The following is a 23,569-nucleotide window of genomic DNA, read 5'->3' on the forward strand; positions in this document are numbered from 1 at the left end:
TCTGAGCTGTCAGCTGTCCTACAGCTGCTCGGTAGTGTCACATGAGATACAAGCAGTAAGATTCTTTCCATGGACAAGAAGAAAGGTTTCATTGAAAAACCTGACTTTTTTGCTCATTTATGAGCTGTTTTCCAGCAGTATTCTGACTCTTTATTTTTGCCCCGCTGCTGCTGTGTGGCAGAGAATCTTAATCTGTTTGGGTAATAGTAACATTAGCCTTGTTTTCCTGTGGAGGACTGAGCTGTGAGAGGAAAACTTGACTCACTAGGAGAAATTACCTGAACTGCTGCTATCCTTGCTTCTCAGGACACTAAGAGGCTACTGAGCCCATACAATGAATATGCGATTTCAAAGCTCCCCCTCACTGCTCCCTCTCCCAATTATTTACTTTTTTAAAGCATGACCAAAAAATAACCAAGATTGATGAATGTGGAGTTCACAGAAAAAGGGAAATAAAGTTTGCCAAATTCTGGTGCGGTATATGTTCCACTCTCCACATGAAAAATATTGCCAGATGGCTTGATTATCTTTCAAATTAGCTAATTACTCAAGAAAAAATAACTTAAAAAAAATCAATGTGATTTATTAAGTACTTCTGTAAGAATTAACAAAAAGCTATATCTTTTTGGCAAAATCGCTTACATGATCGCCAACTGTGTTCCTAAATAGATAAATTATTTTAAACTGTTATGTGATTTCTACAGAAAAATACAATTGAGGAGGGTACAACTGACCTTGGAACTGCAAAACGTGATAAAATGAGAAATGCTGAGGTGCAGGCTATTTAGCAAGTTAGGTTTGTTCTAAATCAAACTCTGTTCTTCCAAGCAGCGGGAGTGCCTGGAGGTGTTTTTAAAGAGACTTGAAGGAGAAAGGGTTGATGATTTGATAGTCTGGGACATTTGTTTCCATTGGTCTCAAAATGATTTTTGAGATTTTCTGATTTCTATTTTTATCCCCTTTATTCCCCTTGCTTCACCTGGTGAAAAAGGGGTGCAATTTACTGGAATTTTCTGTCCTTCCCTCTTCTATGAAATAATTAGTACTTCTAAAGTATTAATTTTCCACTTATCTCTTATCATAACCCTTCCCTCTGTTATGCTCCAAACGCCAAGGGAAGGACTTCCAGCTTGTAATCACTTACAATCACGTAATCATAGAAGGGCCTGAATCATAGAATCATCACTTCAAGCAATTAATAATAAAGCTTTACAAATATAAGGAAAACAAATACATAATTAGATGTGTAATGTCTAAGCAATTTACTGTCTTTCACAGGTACTCAATTAATAGCTAGAACATATACTCAGAACTTTGCAGTCTCAATACACCTTGCAAATACTGACTAGTGATTAAATGTGTTTGGGTGGCAATGGGATATGGTTATCCTTTACTTTGATAAAGCTGATCCTGCTGGCTGCTTATGTTAGCCACTCCACAGCACTGAACACTTTTACAGTCTCCAAGCAACTTTGCAAAGGCCTCACACTAGGTAGAACTTGTTCTGAATATTCACCACGATTTTCCTGAGGCCAGACAAAGCTTAACAGAATAAATTTGGAAGTATTTGGGCAGGACTTTCTGAGACAAGAGGACAAATCATAACACTTCTCTGCTCTTGTGAGGCTTGTGGTATATGTACTCATCTATGGCATTAACTACCTCAAGCTTAACATTGCTGCATGGCTTTATTCCCTAACTAGTGTCTATCACCAGTTCTGATGTAGCAAAGTGATGTTTTAAACTCTTATCAGAGATTTTCTCGCTCTTTGATCAGTCCTATGTCTGGGATGTGTTCCAGGGAATTTCTGAGAGCCATTTCTTCCAGCTGGTCCTCACTGAGTTTTGCTGGTGCAGCACAGCACAGAAAACATGATGAACCTGTGCCTGTATGAAGGGCATTTTGATAGGGAATGAGACCACAGAGGGGCTACAACGACAGCATGATAACACACTAATTCTCTGCTCAGCGCAATTTCCCCAGGAGTGCATGTACTAGAGACGTTCTGAAAAATACAGCCAGGTATAACCTATCAAGGGAGAACACAAGCCTGTGGTTAAGGGTGTGTGGAGAGGAACAGCAAATGTCTCCCTGTATTCATTTTGCTGTCTGGGTTATACTGGATGTGCTGTTATTTAAACTTACTGATTTAGAGGATATCATTTTCCCTGGGTGGAAGAGCCCGAAGCACTGCACCAAAATGAGTAAATACTGGGCAATGAATCCTCCCTGCATGTTATTTCCCATTTCCAACATTAGTCTTTTGCAAGCGCTCTGTCTTCTCAGAATCTGTTTGCACGCACAGCAAATTGCCTTCCTGATAAGGTCAGTTCTTCAAGGACCAGGGCAGGAGTCAAAGGAGTTTTTCAAGGAAGCACAGAGAACTGTCACGGGTACAGGGAGAGGGAGTTTCCTGTCTGTATTTTTGTGCTTTACTCAGAGAGCTAAATCCTGTTCTCCTTATTTGGTCCTTACATACTCGAAGTCTTCATTAACATCAAGGGTAGGATTTGCTTAACTTTTGCTAGACTAAGTAAATTCCTCTTTAGCAAGGCCAGTTGGGTTATTTTAAGTTGCATTACCAGAAAGAGATGCTGTAGGGATCCATAAGCATACGTATATTTTACACTTTTCTGGGCTTTTTTTTCCCCAGTCTGAGGGTAGCAGCTCTCAGTGGAGTCAAAGAAAGCATCTCTATCACCTCAGAGGCCTAGGCTAACTTTAAATTGACAGTCCTGCTAGATTCTGAGTTGAACAAGTGAGTTGCCTTCAAATCAGTGTGCTGCTAGAGTGCTTTTTTTTCATCCTTTTTTGCCCCAAAATACACCTAAAGCACAGCTGTTCTTACTGCAGAGATTTCACTTGTATATATTTTAATTTCTGCTTGTAGTATATTCCAGCTGTGAAACCTTAGCTGTCAGATTATGCCTGGCATATAATTCCATACTTATGCATAGGTATTACTCGCTTTTAGACAAATAAAGTCCTTCTAGTGTTTCTCTAGAAGACATGAAACTTCACCTGTGCTCCATCTGCTCGATGCAGGTGTCCAGGTTACTCTGCAGTGCTTAATATGACAAAACCCCACATATATTTAGACAATCAATCAGAACACTATCCGTCCACCAGTGGCTAGATTTTGGTTCATCTTGAATAAGCACAAGAGTAAATAAGCAATATGCCTGAGCTGTGATTGTTCCACACTTTGATTACACAATTTTATTCCTACAAAGAAACAGAAAAGCTTCAGCAAATGCCGTGAATCTACTTTGTTATTTCTTGCATAGGGATCTTGCATAGGGATCAAAGACAATACGAAAACTAGTCCTCAAAACTCAGACTTCTACTGCTTTTTCTTAGTGTTTTAAAATGTTGAGATGCAGGGCGGGGAAAAGTATTCTTTTCACCTTCCAATCTGTGTTGGAGTTGGAGAACAGAGAAATGATAGAGAAATGAAACTTGAGCCTTGGAAGAGCAGCCATCCTCTGTAGGACCCCAGCAACTTGGGCCCATATCCCTGTACTGGAAAGACAGGTGCAGCTCTGTGCCCTGTGGATGCTAGGCACAGTCCTGATATGCAGTACCCTGCCCCACCTCAACACAGATCAACACATCAAGTCATGGAGTTTGGATCCAGATTTGATTCCAAGTTTCACAGAAGTCTGCAGAAGTTAGGATCCTGCAGTTTATGATTTTAAGATGCTCTACTTGGCATGTGATCCTTGCTGAAAGAAACTGAAGCCCTCTGCTTTTAATGTTGGTGTCTGTTGAATTATACCTGCCTTCAGATGATGCATCAGACCCATAGGGAGAGCACAAATGTTCCTCATATAAAAGTAAAAACGTTGAGATAAATGCCCTACAAAATGAATGCATGGGTGTGGCCCCGTTTCTATCACTTACTTCTGTGACTTTGTTTGAAGGATTAGTTTTTGCTGCATGCAGCGGGATGAACTGACTTCTGCGACCTGCACCTTTATGCAATACGCAACTGCGGTGGCCCTTGCATCCTTTCCAGAAGGCTTCATTTCTCCATTATGTAACCTCAGGTTATCTGGGCTGGCCCATTAGAGGGTGGTAACTGTGGCAGGCTGGCTGGGTGTGGTGAGCGTCAGTGTGCTGTCAAGATACTTAGGTCCCCAGAGTGGTTCCTGGCATTGACAGCAGAGGAGGACCTCCTCCCTTGGCCCCGAGCACTAGAGGGACACACGCAAAGACTGCAGTCAGCACTAAGACCTTTCGACCTCCCTTATCTAAGACTATACCCCTTCCTTCCAATCTGAGGAACATTTGGAAGCTGAGTGGCTCTAAATATTAGGTGCCTCTGTGTAAATACAAAACATACTTGTATTTAAAGCAGGAAAATAGATGTGGTGAATAAAAGAAATCAAGTATTCTTCCTGTTTCAGCTGGAAAAAATGTTACTGTTTCCCTTCTCCTTACTCTGAATTTTAAAAGTAAAGGGAAACGCCTGTTATTTGCAAATTGTTGATTATAGGAGAGCTGTATTTCCCTCCTGCTACGCTCATTTCAGCAGCTGAATCTGTAGCACTCTGCCAGAGACTGTTTTAATCAGGCTTGTAGCTGCCATTTTCAAATCTCCATGTATTTCTGGCAGTTCCGTTGAGCAAAAGGAGCCATTTCAATTGATTTAAACTTAACCTCATAAAAAATGGTTCTACTAGCGCTGCTGACTTGCTCTTTGTTTCTGAGAAAGCTTCTTTATGCCATAGTTCTTGCCGCTGTCTGTCAGGGCTTCGAATGGTTAACCTGTGCATGATTATGAAATCATTAATCCTGATTCATAAAACAGCTGTCAGAAAATACTCCAGCTGTTCAAAGTGCTACCAATTCGCATAACCAAAAGATATATCTGCTCTATATCAATTCACGCGTATTAAATCCATGTGAAGAATGTAAAAGAAACACTATCAAATTGACCCTGAAAATGATCCACTGACCTTGTTACCAGCACCGCACTTCAGACATTTATGTACATGTCTAACTATTCAAGGATATGTCTGCTTCTGCAACCCATGGTTTTCCAAAAGAAATTCCACAAGTTTGTGATCTTATTTTTGTTTCTGAGAAGAGCAAGCTCTATCTGTTCATGACATAAGAAGTAAATCCTAAAGTCAGTGTAGTGGAATAGTTAATCTGCAATCTTTCTGTTTTGCACAGAAGCTGTGCAAGAGAAACCCTGAGTAATGGGTGAAACAGCTTATCTGGTGATTTGATCAGCCACATACACAAACTCTGCAGTAAACTTTTTCCACTTGCTGCTTTTTTCCTTAGGTAAAGTGGAAGCGGCACTGGACCTCATACTGATCAATTCATTCCCTCTGGTGGACAACTCCGAGACAGCACTTATCTGCATCACTTCCAAATGGCGCTCCCGTGAGTCTATCACGATAGACCGAGACCAGGAAGATGTGACAAACCAACACCGGGAGCCGCTGGAAGTTAACGAAGATCTGAAGAGACCAACAGCCAAAACAGTGGTGTGGAAGAGGGAACAGGCCAGTGAAACTATTGGAGCATATTACTGTGAAGGGAAACTCAAGGATGAGGTGACAAGGATACACACCATGAAGATGCCGCTGAGAGGTATTGTATGGTGGTCAGATCAGGATTCTGTGTGTCAGTGCTTGCAAGGCTGGCAATTATCGCTGGTTGACACAGGTGGGCACCAGCATGGCAAGGCAGTCTGGAGTCAACAAAGATAGTCTTGGCTCAAGCCTGTGTTTTTTAATGAAATGCAGAGACAACTGGTTGATACTAGCTGCTAGGCATTTCCTCATGGAAGTCAGTCAGACATCTGTAGGTATTCTGCCTGTGTCTGGCTACTGCAAGGAACACGAAGTCAGGTGGCAAATAAGATAAGTACTGGCCTCACTGACCTCATGAAATTGTAATACGGTAACTCCTGCACTGGCCTTTTCATCAGACCTTTGATTTCTAAATATGCTTCCATTTTAAAGTCTCGACAGGTCTGAGGTGTAGATAGCAAAACATCAGTACCCTTTCCTTTATAAATGGGCAACCTGAGCCTAGAAAATAACTGCCTTGCCTAAGGTTCACTAAAACTACAGATCAGCAGCATTGGATCAGCGCAGTCTGTGTCAGTATGAAAAAAACCCAGTTCAGCTCAACACTGGAAAGAAACTCCAGAATCTAAGAGGGTTATTCACAAAAATAGGTGATGCATCTCACTATTGACTTGGGTTTGGGTTTAAGGCTAGGCACTGTAGAAAAAGAAAATATGGCAGGGATATAGTGGGAAGAGAAGGTGGGATTTCCAAGGTCCAGCACTCTAGCCATTAAATTACATCTTCTTGTGTGCAAGCTTTTACTTGTCTCTGTACCTCACTGGACTTCTGGGACAAGTTCCAAAGAAGAGATCACCATAAACTACAGATAAGTGCAAGAAATGTTGGAGAATTTTCAGCAGAAAATAAACTTCTCAAAACTTGAGCTGATTTTTAGCAGACTTAACTGTATTTCTAATGTTTTGTGCCATGGCAGCTGGTCTGTGAGGAGACTTGACACTTTTAATCTTTCATTATAAGGTTTTAGTAAGAGCAGTTACCACTGTTGGTATCTCCTGAAATTATACAGCAAATTTAGACAAATAGATTTTTCATTTCTCAAAGCTACAGCTAGTGTCTTTTTGCATCTCACAGTATGGGAACGTTAGAAAGAAGGTTGGCAGGGCAAGTGCCTTTTTCACTCACTTATGTTTTCTCTGACTAGTCACCAAGAAAGCTCTGCAGGTGCAGGCTGACAACTCTATTGTTTTAAGGGAGGTTGCAATGAGGAGATAGGTAAGATAACAGTTCATGGAAAGCCGGTGTGGCCCTGCCTGTGTGGCAGAATGCCAGTGAGCTGAGCTGTCCCTGACTGTCATGTACAACAACCTCTGTGAGTGGAAGAGTGTCTTGTGAATCAGTCAGGTTTTTGCATGTTGTATCTCTGGACCTAGGAGCAGGGAATTTAAAGTAATCAAACTTTGAGAGCTTCCTATGTGACCAAAGTTGTTCTAACCAGAAATAACACAACCCTTACACCAGCGGTAAGTAGATTCCTTTGGATAATTCCTGGGCTGAATCCATTTTTCAGACTTTCTCTGCAAATGCTTCCACTGACAGAATTTGAGCCAGCAACTTGTTGAGGAGTGCATATAATCTAATCAGGCTAGATGGGTGAGAAAGAGGCACGACAGAAATTCTCAAAGCTATTAAAGTGCACAGAGAGAGGAAGAAGAGGTCAGTGAAGGACTGTGAGGTTTGGCAAAGCATCTATAGTTGGAAAACAGGCCTTTTTCCCTTTTATGTTATTGTCTGAATAAGTTTTAAAGGCAGAACATGTTTTTCAATGCCAAAAATTGAGCAAGAGTTGAAATGTGTAGTTTCCCATTGAGGAGACGAAAGGCACGGGAAGGAGAAGCACTTCTGAGAATCCAGTCACTGTTTTGCAGCCTTAGGGCAAGAAGCTGAAACACTGCTGCTGAAACACTAATTACTAATCATTTGGGTAGCCCCACTGATGTGTTTGGGAACTGACATCTGCCTGGTTATGTATTACCACTTATGTATTACCTGGTTATGTATTACCAGTTACAGTGAAGATTTTTGCTGTATAATACAGAAATGCAACAGGTTAATTTTCCTATTTTACTCTACACATGCGCCGTGCTGAAAGAAACAAATCCATTCTCCTGAATTCTTTATGGGCCTTCAAGCAACCTGATCTAGCGGAAGGTGTCCCTTCCTTGGCAGGGGAGATGGATCTGGACGATCTTTAAGGTCCCTTCCAAACCAAACCATCCTATAATTCTACGATTATGGGATCGAAAGGGAACAGATTATCTTTTATATGTGTTTGGGGAGTAATGCTTATACTGTTTACAGCATACATATCTAGAAAATAACAATATATAACCTGTTCTGCATCTAGTCAAATATAATTTATGCAATTTCTCTACACATTAAATGTGTATTTTCATATAAGAAAGTGAGTTTCCCACACACAAACTCTCCAGAGTGGGCAAAGGGACAATAATGGAAATGCTAACATCAGAGCATTATGGCACTTGCCCTGCAACTCAGTTCATTATGTCTCTATAAGGAATTGGTACACTAGAGATGTGAAATACTGAAATACAAGTCACAATCTAAAAATACGTTGGAACTGATCCCACCAGGGAGTGTGCATTCCTTTCCATTGCAACAATATTCTGAAGAAAAAGTCTTGTGGTTAAGCTAAAAAATATACAAAGAAAAGAAAATGGTTATGAAAAAGTTTAATATCTTGTTAAAACAATTATTAATGCCTCACTAAATTTGGTCCAAAACCCACTGCAAGTAAACCACTTAGGATCATTTGTAACTAGCAATTCATTTTTGAGTAAGCTGTTGAATTTTCTGTTCCTAAATAGATCGTGATTTTCACCATGCATTTTTTATTCATAAATAATTTCTAAATCAGGGGCTGACAGTAAGTTTGGACCACTTTCAGTTTTATTTGATGGTTTCTAATGAGATCTTATTTCATTATTCTATATTAGAAATCTATGCTTTTATAAGATGTAGGTCAGGTACCAGTGCCTAGGTAAGATGTCAAATGCTCAATAGACCCTTATGCAAATGCTTAGTATCATGCAGGAACAGTCCTGCTGAAACCAATTGGATAACACTTACCATGGAATGAAAACTCATGGCAGAGGCTCAGAGCATAAACACTAGAACTGCACAAGGGATAGAAATTCCATTCTGCAAAGAACTGTGAGTTTTCTATAGTTGTCTTATTTCTAAACAGAAATAAAACATTAATCTGTCAAAATTCTCAAGGAAATAAAATTTTGGGAGAGAGACTGGCTTGGATTGATAGAAGTGTCTTCATTTTTACTCAATTTTTCCTTCTTTAGTTTTGCAACACGTAACACAAAAGTTTTGATTTTTAATTAAAATGCCATTCTAAAATGGAAGTATTATTTTTTTTTTTTTTTCCTCAGATATTGCATAAATACTACCCTTCTTTCCCCCTTAGATTTTACTGGAGGTACTAACACAGTTTCAGCCTTACACAAACTGCATGTAACATCTACCTACTCGTTTTTTACAGCTCTTTTACATATATAATGTAATAGAAAGTTAGTTCATAATTTTTCCTCTGCTTTCTGATCATATCTCTGTGTATTTCTTTGCCACCAAATTCCAGCTTGAGACTCCAAATTTGTTTTCTGCAACCACTGGTATGAGCCAAAGTATAATTTATTGACAGTATTCTAATAATGAACAGAAAAATAGATGCATGACTATAAATAAATATCAACCTTTTATGAAGAAGTTGTTTAACCATTTGTACTAACCTCTGTGTGTGCTCCTTAAACAAAATATTCCCAATGAAATAAATGTGACTTTAATAGAAATGGAGCCTGTGCAAAAATGCAGAACTGACTAGAAGCACAAGTGGCTCTTCGAGGATTCCTTCCTGCAGAGGCTCAGCTGGGCCTTTCTGTAAGAAAGGTCCCTTTCACTTTGCTGGGGAGGCAGATGGCAGCAGAACCTGGCTCCCAGGAGCAGAACAAAAACAAGATGCAGGATGGACTTGCCGAAGAGGAATTTGCACAGGAGGAAATCTAAGGCTAAACAGCCTCAAAACCAGAAGGACAAAAGGGGCTGGTGAAAATCAATGCCTCACTCCCCTGGGTGGTGTAAAAGGAAAAGTACAGAGGTGTAACACTCTCACTCAAATAAAAAGCTGAAGAGTTTGGAAGTTAACTTTGCCTCATTTTAGAGGAGTTTCTGTAATTTATTTTTTTTTCTATACAACATATCAATGATAGTATGACGTAACAACTCAGAGCTAAAAATGGTCAGAAACCTGAATTTGTTCTCAAAACACCTCATAGCCTTCCTCTGGAATTTTCCAACTAAATGGAAGAAAGCATCCTTAACTTCTGACTTGTGTTTGCCAATGACAGCTTGTTCCCTAGAACGCATTTTCCAGTGCTTTACTCAGTCTGCTTGAAAAATGTCTCAAGGGATGAAGAAACTTGTGGAAGTGTTATGCAGACAGTTGCAGCTCCTAGTTAGGAAGTGTTTCGAGTTACTCCACCAAAATCAAATTATTTTTTTTATTTCATGCCCCATGTTCTGTTGTCGGCCAGAACAAAGAGCTGAGGTTGCTGGTGATAGAGTCAATATGTGCTGTAAAGAAATTAAAATGTCAAAATCTGAATCAGGGCATGCTGTAAACCATTCTCAGCTTTCAGCCTGGAGACTAGATAGAGATAACTGCTGCTATTTATCCCATACTTCTGTCCTGTTCTGTTTTCAGCCTCATTCCATCCAGTGGCATTAACCGTTACAGCAAATAAGGGAGAGCATGTGAATATTTCCTTCATTAGAATGGCAGCAAAAGAGGAAGATGCAGTTATCTACAAAAATGGTAGGTAATTAACCTTTCTCCCTTGTCTTTTCTCTTTGTGCTATCAATCTTACCCAAGTGCCATGTAAGTGTTTTAAAGTCATTGCTGATGATGCCCATACTGTGCAACTGGAGGAGACGTAATTCCTCATGCATTTAATGTTCCCTAAAGTAGCCACTCGCCATATCCAATATATTGAACTGACCTGTTTCTTTTCCAAAAGAATGTCAAATTTTCTCTTTATACCTTTGTTTTGTTTCTCGTTTCCCTTTTTGATTTTCTTCTATATTTGCCAGACTTACTTTAGCTTTTGTTTTTGTTTGTTTTGTTTTCCTGTGCCACTGTGAAGGCCTAGTTACTACACCTCTTATTTACATTTCTACTGCTTTTCAAGTGCATAATTTTCCTTCTTTAAATGTCTTTCAGAGGCCATTTAGCTTCTATGAAGTTCTTCAGGCTAAGAAAATTAATCAATAATAATCTACTATTGGAAAGGCAAAACTGTCAGCAAAATCTAATCTTTATTTCATTCAACAACAAAAATTAGTCAGGTTGTAAAATTTATTATATAACTTTTCTAACTAAGATGTTCCTTAAATCACATCTAACTCATTATTCAGCTATGTGTTACTACTGCTTGACACTGGTCACTAAAGCTCACAGTGCCTTCAGAATGTTAGACTGCAACAAATCAGTTGTGGAAAGCCCACTTAATGTACTGGTCCATCTTTGCCTACTGATAGTCTAGCTTACAGTGATCTACCAGGAAACAGGGAGTAAATAGAGCAGGATGAGGTAAGGAAGTGTCAACACACTGCAAAAGAATGCATGCAGTGGGTCAGCCTCAACACAAGTTACTGAATATTTCGAGCACTTCTTTACAGGCTGAAAGAGAAAATGAAAAAAAGAAAACAAAAACAAACCCAAAAATGTGTCTTTTAAGAAGGCAATATCAAAGCAGATTTTCTCAAAGACCTATTTCTTTGCTCTTCAGAGGTTCAACCATGCAGTGCACAGTGGAGAAAGTTTGCCATCACTTGGCCTTTCAGGGTCCCCAAGGAAATTCTATGATCTCTTGTCAGCATCTTCTCATACAAGAACCATTTGCTGTATCAGAGCAGGAGTGCTTATATCACAATGCTGCCTCAGCTGGGATTCCAACTGGAAACTTGGCAAAAAGCCCCAAATTAACCATGACTCTGGACAGTAGGTCAAGTTCTCCACCTGAGATTACAGCTGAAATAGCATCCCTGAGAATTCCTGATACAGCAGCTGGCAAAGAAAATAATTGTCCTGCTATATCTAACTGTTGCAGTCTTCCACTTCAGTAATTTAAAACACCACTTGCCCCTTACACACCCTCACAAAAGCTGCCTGGAGAATAAAACTGTTCTGCTAAACAAGATTGCTTTAAGACATTGACATAAAATGTGCCATCTTGGAAAACAAACCACAGAAAGTGAACCTTGCTAACAGACTATGAGTATAAGGCTTTATTGATACTTTGCTGCCAAGCTTGTTCTGCAGCTTGTAATTCAAAAGATATGCAAAAAATATAATAATAATAATAATAATAACAATAATAATAATAATAATAATAATAAAAACAAAGCACCACAACTCACAGTTTCAGAGCTAATCTCCTTCATTCTTTGCTCTTTTATTTTGTTCCTGTTTTCTTGAAGAACTGTTATGTGTTGTCGTGGACTAAACTGACCCAAGATCTTTTTGCCATTTTGGTTATGATCCTCAGCATAGTTTTATATTTCTAGGCTGCCTGAAGTTTGACTATAGTCAAATTGATAATATGATATTACGTATGGTCACAGACAGTAAAGGTCCTGCCTGACACTGCTTACCTTCTAAATTGTTTCAGCAAAGTGGAAAAAGTTGTTTCATTATCAAGGTAACTGTAAGGGGATGTAGAAGGTAAGGGAACCTGATTTGTGGGAGTACCATCCGGTGAATGGTCATTCAGCACAAAAGGCTAAGACAAGAAACAAGAGAAGTAATAAATAACCAGACAGACAAGCCTTAAGCAGTGGCATATGGCTGAGAAAGCACCGAAGGGCAGCTTCTGAGGGCCACTGCGGAAACAGCACAAAGCCCTGAGCAGCTTCAATCAAAGCTTTGGAGGTATAAACAGGGACTAAAATTATCATGAGTCTCAGGGAGAAAGAGTAAACTTACTATGGAGTGATTGAGAGGGAGCATGAGGATGTGTGAAATAACAGGATATTGAAAGAAAGAGCCAAAAGGAGAAAGGGAGGGGTCAAAGTGAACAGAAAAGGAATAAGAATGGAAAAATGGGGTGGGATGCAGGTAAAAGATGCCACTGGTCCAGCCAAGCTCTACCCTACAATTGGTTTGATCTTATTAAACTGTATTATTAATTATTCTTCAGCATAGGTGTGCTGTCTACCTGGTGGTCATATGTGCAATCTGCTAGTGACCTTCAGACCAGACTAGAAGGCACAACAGGTTTGACTCCTAGTAACTGGAAACACATGCCAGGGGTCAAAACATCCTGTCAAAAAAAATTATTTGCTGAAACCTCTCTCCAGGGGTCAGCAAATGGAGACACTGTCTAAGGCCTGTTACATCAGGGACCCATTTGTGTGTGCAAGTGTGTGTGTGACACACTGGTGAACTTTAAGCCAGCAAGTAGGATAAGAGGTCTGAGAGCCGTTTATTAGAGAGGCTGTAGGTCTGGGCCATAAGACCCATTTTTGGGTGTATATGAGGCTTGACTAGCTGGCAAGTGAGAATCGGATTAGACTGTCTGGGTTGTTCATGTGTATGTGAGTCTCATGTGCACAGGCAGTACACGTAAAGGCGCAGTTCTGCTGCATGGGTCTGTTGTGGCTGGATTTATCAGCACAGTGTGTGTGAGCATGAGCATATATGTTTTGGGGATAGCTGGCTGAATCTGGCGTTAGCTGACTGCAGCAGTCTTGCTCTGGCAGGTGAGTGCAAGGCATCCCAAGAGTCCTGAAGTCCAGTGGATGCAACTTCTTTTTGATGGCAGCAAATGTTCAAATGTAGCTACTTGGTGATCCAGAGTGATGGGAGAAGACCAAAAGCTATTGCATTACTTAGCAAGCATGTATGATCAATTACAGCAAACCTAGAATAACACAGATAAGCTTCCCTGGTGAAAAAAAATATAGAAGATGCAGAAACATGCTAAGTCTGGGAAGAAAAGATAAAGCTGAGCTCTGCTCTTCCTGCTTTGGTCTCCTATGGAAATCTTTGTGCTACTCAGATTAAGTAGGACCTGGCTGGCATTTGCTGTCTGACTCCTTCCAGCCACATTAAACTCTTTACAGATTGTTACCTTTCACTTCAGGAAAAGCTAAGAAACAAAATTAACCCTTTTAACCACTACATTTGCAGCAACATTCCTGTAAAGAAACACTGAACATATAGTTGTTTGTCACATTCATCAACTAAATCTCCTCAGGATCTAGCTTCATTTTTACTTGCATCTCTCCAATTATCAAAAACTAGTTTAGCTAAAGAACCATCAGCAAATTCATAACTAACAAATAGATTCTGTTTAGCTCATCCCAACTGTCCTTCCTCAATAACCAATGCAAACTCACTTCTAACTGTAGAGGGTGAATGACTTCTGTGCTCCTTCCCCAGGTTCCTTCATCCACTCTGTGCCCAGGCATGAAGTACCAGGGGAGCTAGAAGTCTCCTACTCTCAAGTTCAACCACAAGACGCAGGGGTTTACTCTGCCAGATATATAGGAGGAAACCTCTTTACTTCTGCTTACACAAGGCTTATTGTAAGACGTAAGTTCCATTAATGTGTGCTGACAATTAGTTGTTTAAAGTCATAATGAACATGAAATTAAACATATACTATGCCCAAATAAGGGCCAGAATCTTTCTTGGCATAAACCGCTCTCAGATTATGTCAGAAGATTTTTTTTCTCAAGGATCTTTGGTACAAGCTGGTACTGATTTAAGCAGCTGGGAGAGGAAAAGAATCAGATTCCGTTCAATTGATCTTAGCTATTGCCAGCACAGCTAGCTCTCTTCTCAGCATCCCAGCTTCTCAAACATCAAGTAAGTATGAAAAAAGAAGGTGGCACTGGGTCTCCCATGAAAATGAGATGTGGGTCTGAGCACAAAATAGGAATTTCAAATGTCTCTGTTCCTTATGGTGGGCTATATCCAAACTCCATTTATTCCAAGATTTACCTTTAGCACACATTATTCTAATTTCACTAGCTACCCCAGCCTTAGTTAGCTCTTGAAGTTCATCTCCCAGTGGATGACAGGACCAGTTTACAATGTAGATGGATATTTTCCATTAAGCATTTTACATGTCTATTTTCACCAGATATAAAGAATATTATATTCTATTAACTTAGAAATATAAAGCTGACTTGTAAAAATAAATAGCTGCTCAAATATCTTACATAATAGAGAAAATGTTTCTGATGATAAAACATATTTTACTTGCTAACATCCACAGGATGCTTCCAGGAGTCAGAAATCAATAGATGTAATGCCTTATGTCTGGATTTTGAAGCTATTGCCACCTTATTAAATAAAATGATCCAAGATCTGTTCTCTACACTACTACCAAGCTGCACAGCACAAGACTTAGCAATAAATTCTGCCACAGGCTTTTTTCTTGTCTATCCTAGCTACTGGGAAAAAACTTGGGGCATAGTATGGGAGAGTGTTAGGGAGCACACTAACAGCAAAGAGAATGGGTGATGCTACTGCTCAAACATGTCCTGTCTTTCTTTGAATTAGGATTATAGACACAGACTGATGATTTTTAGCAAAAGCCTTTTTTTAAAGTATCCACATGTAAGAATTTCATTGCAGGAGATGGAAGATACAGAGCTCCAAGTGCCATGTTGATTTATTAAATGCTTTCTGATAAAAACCCGGAACTGAACCAAGCCTGGATTACTCAGTTTTAGTGAGCCTGCCTCAGGACTTTCCAGTTTATTACTTTCAAAGAATTTTGCATCCTGTAGGAATAGATTAAGCATTTGCAAGATTAAGTCATATATACTTGTTTAGAACTGGAGCTGTGCTTCTATCAAATCAGTAGCAAACTACTCACTGGCAAGATTAATGGTAGTAGCATCTTAAATTATGAAGTGGGAAAGAAAATTATGACAGGCTTTAAACCAAGTGATTGCTCTTAGTCCATTTAGTTCAAAAACAGGTCATCAACTGATTGATCATTGTTATAAAGACCCAGTGACGACAGTAAAGAAATAACAGATGTGAATCTGGTCTAATGAACTTTCAAGAAATACATTATTACAGAAAAAAATCATTACTTGCCAAATGCTGGTACAATATCAGTGATGCCAAGCTTGACCCTGCTGACTTACTACCAGTACAACCAGGTCCAGGTGAAGCCTCGGTCTATTGTAAGTCTCAGATCCTTGCTACAAGCATAGCAATCTTAAATATATAATATTTTTCAACTTACAAACTAATCTTGCAAACTAAAAAACTCTACTTTCAAACAAGGAAGAATTTTTCAGTTCCTTCCTTGAAGATGTTATGTGGTAACCATGGTGACAAAAGTGATTCCTTACACTAGGTCAGGAGGGTGGGATGTTGGGGGGGTCCATATGGATTTTATTTTCATGTATTTTACTGTTTGTCTTAATTAAAAAGAATTTTATTGCTTGATTTGTTACTGAGCAAGAAGACAAAAAATGTCATTGTATTTTTCCATAAAAGGATGTGAAGCTCAGAAATGGGGCCCTTCCTGTAGCTCCCACTGCCCTTCCTGCACAAACAATGGCATTTGTCATGAAGATACTGGGGAATGCATCTGTCCTCCAGGTTTTATGGGAAAAACATGTGAGAAAGGTAACGAAATATTATTTTCACAGATTACGTATTAATTTGTTCTCAGTAGCAGAAGTTAGCAGAATACTGAGGGAAGCATCAAATGGAGTAGCCTTGTTTTATTCTTTGTACGTATAGTATTTACTGCTGGTGCTGGAGCCAGGACAGTGTTGGTGAGATGAACCCTGAATTAATAAGGTTGCTTTTGTAGTTGTGATTATTTAGATTAGATTGGATATCAGAAAAAAAATCTTGACTATGAGGGTTATGAGGCCCTGGCACAGGTTGCCCAGAGAAGCTGTGTCTGCCCCATCCCTAACATTGTTCAAGGCCAGGTTGGATGGGGCTTTGAGCAACCTGGTCTAGTTGAAGGTGTCCCTGCATGTGCCAGGGGGGTTGGAACTGAATGATCTTTAAGGTCCCTTCTAATCTAAACTGTTCTATGATTCTATCATTTAACTTTTCCCTCTTTTCTCCTAGTAGAGATTATATTGTTTCCAACTTTTCTTGATTGATATGTACTTGGACAGTGTGCTAGATAATCTCATCTGGGCTCCTTTTCCCACAAAAGGCTGTACCAGATTGTCTTTTGAGGTCCCTTCCAACCTGGATTGTTATGTGATTCTCTGGAGCTACTGACTGACTGTTAAATGCATGGTAGAATAGCAGATCTTAAGGATACACTAACACTGGGAAATGAAGACCCTGGGTTAGAGATTCCCTGGCTACTTCTGAACAAGGTGCTAAATATGTCCACAGGGTGATTTGTCTCTGCAGGGGCTTATCAACAGTATATGTCTATTTATTCGTATCTTTGTAACAATTTTTTTAGATTCTGGAAGAATTACAGCAGGCATAACATTGCTGTGATCTCCCCAGACAATTCTGGGGTTCAGCACTTTATATGTATCCTAATGTTTTGACTGAATTGCAGTGCTGCAAATACTAGAGCTAAGATGTTGGAATAGTCGACATCTGAACCACTCTAATGTAGCATTGACCTTATCAGAAAGGCAAAACCTTTAGCTTGGCAGTTTCATATGCACTGACCTATAAAAAGAATATTTGTTATTTATGGCACCGTTTGTCCATTTTATATTAAAAAGGCCTATAAAGAGGATTTATTGTTGAAGCTCATTCCCAGCATATCCAAAACAATGGGTGATTTGTTGATGGATCCTCACATGGGAGAAGGTTATGTTTGTTTTTGTGCTTCCTGAATTTAACCATTAGTGCAGCCATGGCTTAAATTGTTATGGATGTTAATGTTACTGCTATTTGAATGGTAAAAATGCTATTTTTTATTTTATGTTTTCTGTTGTCTAAAGCTGTATTATTAGAAGCATTGTATCTTTTGCGGACTTAATAGAGTTGGGCTACTCTTTCCCTCTCTCCGTTAAATAGCTTGTGGAGCAAATACATTCGGCAAAACATGCGAAGAAAGCTGTAAAGAAAACTATGGCTGCAGAAACTATATGTTCTGTCTACCAGATCCATATGGTTGTTCTTGTGCCACGGGATGGATGGGACTGGAATGTGATAAAGGTATAACAAAAAAATATGAAGAATAGTAGTGTCCTTAGTGCGCTGCACATAGGAAATACAGAAGGGAACTAACAGAGGAAAGTAAATGACAGGGTATTTTCCATTATGTAGAAAAGGAGTAATATATTTACCCATCTCAGATGACCATGTCAGATTCTCATCATAGTAAAGATGAAAACTATTCAAATTATTCTGCAAAATGAGCTGATGTTCTACTGAGATGTTAAAAATTCTCTAACAGCTACAGTCCTTCTGTATATATGCAAGCCAAACTGAGCAATTCGGTGCCAAACATATATCCATTGCTGAACAATAATGAGCATTATCAGTCTTGTTCATTTTTATTAGACTGCAATCTGTTTGGGATACAAGCCACATATTCCTTTACGAATATGTGCCATCTTGTTCAGTGGTAACATAACTGATGAAGCCTTTGGACACTGTGACAGTCTAAGTGATAAAAGAATAGAGAGAGAAAAAGCTTTCACACTGGCGTCTAGTCTACAAATGACAGATGTGCATACAAATGTGCTTTACATTTTTGATGTTAGTGTTGTCTCAGGATACTTTGGGAATGGTTTAGTGTTAATACATACAGTTTCAAACTCAAACCAGCTGAGGTAACTAAATCCTATTGGAGAATTGATGCATGAGATTGAGAACTAATGGAAGACATTTTCTAGAACCTTTACACTAACTGGAAACATATATACTTGCAGAATGCAAACCTGGTTTTTATGGGTCGGACTGCAAACTCAAATGCAATTGTCAAAATCGAGGGACATGTGACAGATTTAAGGGATGCATCTGCTCCCTTGGATGGCATGGTCTGCAATGTGAAAAAGAAGGTAAAGCAAGGTAACACGGTAGTAAATGGCTTTTCCCGGTGTAACTGAAACAGATCTTCATGCTGGTACAGCATTACCACTCCAGGCTGGTATCCTTGCTCTGACAATTACATTTCAGGGATCCAGACACTTGTGTATTTCCTTATTGCCTCTGCCCCATATGCTGCATTTAACAGACTGGTATGCTACCATTTCTTCTGATTTTGTTTTCATTAGAGGTAGATTTTCAACCTTACTCCATAGGATTTGACACCAACCTTAATATCAGTTACTGACAGAAACCGCACATGCTATCTGCTCGATCAGTTTTTGGAGACACTAATGCTATTTTACCATTACCAACCTCTTATTCGTCTACATACATTCCTATACCATATACCTCGTGTTCTGAAACTGATAACTGAAACACCAAGACAACCCCGGAGTTTAAATCAGCTCTGTCTCTCTGAGAGTTAAACTTGCAGAGCTGAACGTATCTTGTTTATAATCCCTCTGGATTCAGGGAAGGTTCACACACAGTATTTTAATAGATACACTCAGCATCTATTATTTCTGCTTGATAAACAAAGTGACAAATCCACTATTCATTTGCAAAGCTTTTCAAGTGCAAAAACAAGCAGCAAAGTAAGACTGTGTTCCAGACATCCAAACTATACTCTTGTGATCTGACTGCACTTAGACAAAATGGAGAGCAAATAGATACTGTACATTCAAAACAAAATGTGTACATGATTTTGCCATAGTTAAACACTTGCTGCTTTATAATGCAAGTGAGAAAGAGAGGAGAGGGGAAAAGAAAGAAGAACAGTCACTGGGCTTGTTCCTTCTCACATGGTATTTACACTGACGTAACAGTGCTGACTTTGGCAAGCGTGATCCTTGCATAAGGCCTCGAGCGAAGGGAGAACCAGGCACCTATGCTGCCTCTGATCACTATACACCTAAATTTGTTTTGGTGCTGACTTTTAAAGTTATGTTTGAAGGCTGACATTAAGATACTATACATCTTCTGTAGGTTCAGCAGATCTTTCACCTCGGATAGAAAACTTACTAGATCCTGTAGAACTCAATTCTGGCGTCGAGTTCAAGCCTTTTTGTATAGCAACTGGAGTGCCGCTTCCAAAATCTGAAGAATTTAAACTTCTGAAGCAAGATGGAACTGTCCTAAGGGTAGGCTCCTGACTATTTGCATCCCATTTTTTCTGATGCTTACATTGATTTTATCTGCAGTAAATGCACATCATGGTTTTCAAGCATAATGTGAAATTTCCACACTCTGAGATACCTCATGAGCTCAAATGAAACTATGGAATTGACCATTATAAATCCTTTCTATTGATATCACTAAACTCTAGATGAGCTTCTGAACTGTGAGAAAGTGTCTTGGTAATGTTCCTAAATGCTCACATTTTTCAGGCCCTGTATGTCTTTGATCATTTCAGCCTTCCCTAATTGTTACCAGTAATCGCTCTGAAGCCATGTTTACAATTAATCGAATCCAGCTCCGTGATACAGGAACCTGGGTCTGCAGTGTGCAGACAGTAGCAGGAATGGCAGAGAAACCATTTCAAGTTACAGTCAAAGGTAAAAAGCATGAATCTCTTCAAATGTCTTTGCCTCCTCTAATTTTAAGGGCAGATTTATATTGTAATATGTCAGAACTTTCTGTTCTCTACACTGCAGGAAACTGTCTGAAAAAATATCTACGGTCAGAATATGAACAGGAACCCTTTATAAGCAACATACTAATTATGTGTATTGAAAAAATAACTGTGATGGACTAGAAGAAAGCTGAAGGGAGTTTTTTGAAAGATCTAAACTGACAGCTTTAGGATGTGAAGTCATGTCTATAAGAGTTTTAAAGAACATCTCCCATTTTCCTGTAGATCTAGGAAGATGCCACAGTTCTGGTAATATAGGGAATTAAAAGGCTGATATAATATTTGCATTTTTGGTCAGTTCCTCCTGTGCCACAGTATGCCCCAAGGCTGACAGACAGTGGACATAACTTTCTCATAATTGATATCAATGCTGAGTTACATCTTGGAGATGGACCTGTTGTGTCAACAAAACTCCTCTACAAGCCAGCAAAGCGTTATCAGTCCTGGATGTCTGTGGAAGGTAAGAGAATGTTTTTTAATTCCCTTCAGCACAAACTTCAGCTGCATGCTGAAATATAACGTGATGTCTGCTCTTGAGTAGACTCAAAAGACACTATAACGCATAAAAATTGAATCTTTTATGATTGGACATGTGACTCTTTGCGTATCATATATATAATGTTAAGAATTCAATTTTCAGTAACTAAGGGGTTCCCCCCTCCTTCATTAAGATAAACAGTACTCAGTGTTGGGCCCAGCTGTTGAAAGCTCCCATGTAAACAGCAGGTTTTCAAAAGTAGTATGGAGATGTTCTGGATCATCTACAATCTTCCTTTGTTTCTATTGTGCCCTTTAGTGAGATAAATAGCTTACCTAAATATTTATAAGGAATAGTATAAGCAAAATGAAGCCTGCTTGTTATTTAGATGACCTCTTTGAGCCCCTGTTTTGACGTTTTATGCAAGGCCTAAAATACTACAGGAAACACTACAGTAACTTTAACAAGTAACAAATGACTGTCATTACTAATTCAAGATAACCCAATGCTCATTGCCCAGGCAACCAGTCTGCCCTGAAGGAAGGGAAGATGGAAACATCCCTTGGGCTGGGTTGGAGCTCAACTTAAAAATAAGTATTTTATATTTCTACATAGTTTATTTTAGTGAATCAGGAATAAAAGAAGAGCCTGAGGATCTTACCTTCTCTGTCTGGTGGTTCAGGAATGTTTTCCAAACCTTTTCTTTCTTAACATCTTTCAGCATGGTCTGAACATGAGATTTACTTTCTCCTTTCATTGTCAGTAAAAGGCACAACCAAAAGACTGGACAATCTGGAACCAAAAACAGAGTATCAGTTCTGTGTTCAGCTGAGTCGGAGAGGGGAAGGAGGGGAAGGCCATCCTGGACCACAGGCTAGCTTCATGACAGCTGCGCTTGGTAAGTTGTCACCCTGGCTTTTCACTAAAGGGATGTTTCAGCTGTTTTTCTCTGTGGTCTGTTCCCTAATCTCTGCCAGAGCACTTTCATTTGAGCAAAGAAGGCTGGACCTGAAAGCGATGTAAAGTCTTTCAAAACAGTCTCAGGCAAAGGAAAAAAAACCCTAAAAAACCAAAAGGAAACCAACAACAACCCCATCCCACCCCCCCCCAAAAAAACAAACCAAACAAGCCAAATCAGACCAACCACAAACACATCAAAAGCCAAATACCCCAGAGGTGAAAAAAACCAGAAAAAGGCACAGCTATTAGTCTCCCTGATTTAGAGACGGGAGGTCTGGGAAGGTAAAATTTACGTATTTTGGCTGGCTATGCAGCAGAGTTGGAGATATAAATCCCTTGTTTTGCATGCCAGTCCTTTCTACTAATACTGGATAAGTCCTTCCTCTTAGCATTAGATCAGTTTACTTTAGAAATGCCTGAACAAACACATAAGCTTTTAGTTCACCAAGGATACAGCCCAAAATGAATAGAGACATATAAAATAAAATAGTATTGTAACAGAAACTGTTTAACAACAGAGCAAGAGCTGGCTTCTCACATCTATAAAGTGCATCTGCAACACCAGCTCAGTGAAGAGACCTTTTAGTTGACACAATAGGTGTTGATAGGATACTTTGGGACTATCAGGACCTTTTAGATGTAATTTCTGCCAAATTGGGTAGGGTGGTGGGGAGAATTACCCTTTGTCACCCCAAGATAGGGCAAGTGTTTGGGAATAACTGGTACCCCTATTTTAGCTTGCATACCAGAGATGAAATGTTGTTCCCTGTCTCACTGTGGCTTTTCCAAGGTCTTCCTCCACCAGAAGGTCTCACTCTCTTTCCAAAAAGCATGACATCACTGAATTTGTCATGGCATCCTTTAACTCTGAGGACAGAGGATGACATTCGTGTTGAAGTGGAAAGGAAGAGTGTGAATGACAACGGTGACGAGAGCAGTGTTATTACTCAAGTGCCAGGAAATATGTCCACCCTGATCATTAAAGATCTTGAGCCTAGACAGCAATACATGTGCAGGGTACGGGTGAACACCAGGTCCCAAGGAGAATGGAGCAACTATTTGTATGCATGGACTTTCAGTGACAGTAAGTAGCTGATTCACATCCTTCTGTTTAATTCCTCCTCTTTCCTGCGGCAATCAGACTGATTGTGACTTGATGACTACATTAAATGTAATAGAGTGTCCTGGTAACTCAGTTCCTGATGATCCTTTGTGGTTGTTATTACCAGTATTATGAAGATAGATCAGTTTCCAAAGAAATTCTTATGGTGGAAATTATCAGGAACGAATAATGAGTTAAAAAAAATGAGAAAAACAAAAGATTGGGAATCCACATCTTTATTTCAGTGCAATTCATGTTTCTGATATATGTGGCATTTTCTTTCATTACCCAAAAAACCCTTTCAGACCTGCAATTCAATACAAAAATAGTCAGCAGTCAATCAAAGAAAAGAAGTTACAACATGAGGTAAAACCCCTGTAAGCAAAGAGTAGTTTTGTGCTACACTGAGGACCAGTGGTCACACCTGAATTCCCTGAGTGTGAGTAGTGTTCTCTCTTTGTGCCACAATAAATGCCCTATCTGAATGAACTTCCATCTAAACAGATGTCCATCTGCATGGCTGATGTGTGCCACCGCCTATACCACACACTAGAAAGGTGGGCTTCCTCCTCCTTGCAGATCATGAGAGGAGGCCCTCACTGAGATCCTGCATGTATTAGCAGAAGTATCAGTGGCCATCATGGGGCACCATGTTGGTTACATGAGCTTTGACACCAAATTGCACTAGTTAAAACATAAGG

At 39.5% G+C, this 23,569-nt stretch overlaps 1 protein-coding gene across 1 annotated transcript in view; it reads left to right on the top strand.

Moving 5' to 3' along the window:
• Positions 1-23,569, top strand: part of TEK (TEK receptor tyrosine kinase) — a gene marked incomplete at both ends in the record, with an annotated part of 38,904 nt that overhangs the window by 5,914 nt on the left and 9,421 nt on the right. The window contains 11 exons of the mRNA XM_080637453.1: positions 5,297-5,608; positions 10,343-10,453; positions 14,082-14,234; positions 16,164-16,295; positions 17,679-17,819; positions 18,539-18,667; positions 19,683-19,837; positions 20,110-20,251; positions 20,627-20,788; positions 21,570-21,704; positions 22,557-22,850. Of these exons, the coding sequence (XP_080493579.1) occupies positions 5,297-5,608; positions 10,343-10,453; positions 14,082-14,234; positions 16,164-16,295; positions 17,679-17,819; positions 18,539-18,667; positions 19,683-19,837; positions 20,110-20,251; positions 20,627-20,788; positions 21,570-21,704; positions 22,557-22,850 (1,866 nt within the window). The remainder of the gene's footprint in view (positions 1-5,296; positions 5,609-10,342; positions 10,454-14,081; positions 14,235-16,163; positions 16,296-17,678; positions 17,820-18,538; positions 18,668-19,682; positions 19,838-20,109; positions 20,252-20,626; positions 20,789-21,569; positions 21,705-22,556; positions 22,851-23,569) is intronic.

This window comes from Psittacula echo (assembly GCF_963264785.1).
Source record: "Psittacula echo genome assembly, chromosome: Z".
Classification (NCBI taxonomy): domain Eukaryota; kingdom Metazoa; phylum Chordata; class Aves; order Psittaciformes; family Psittacidae; genus Psittacula; species Psittacula echo.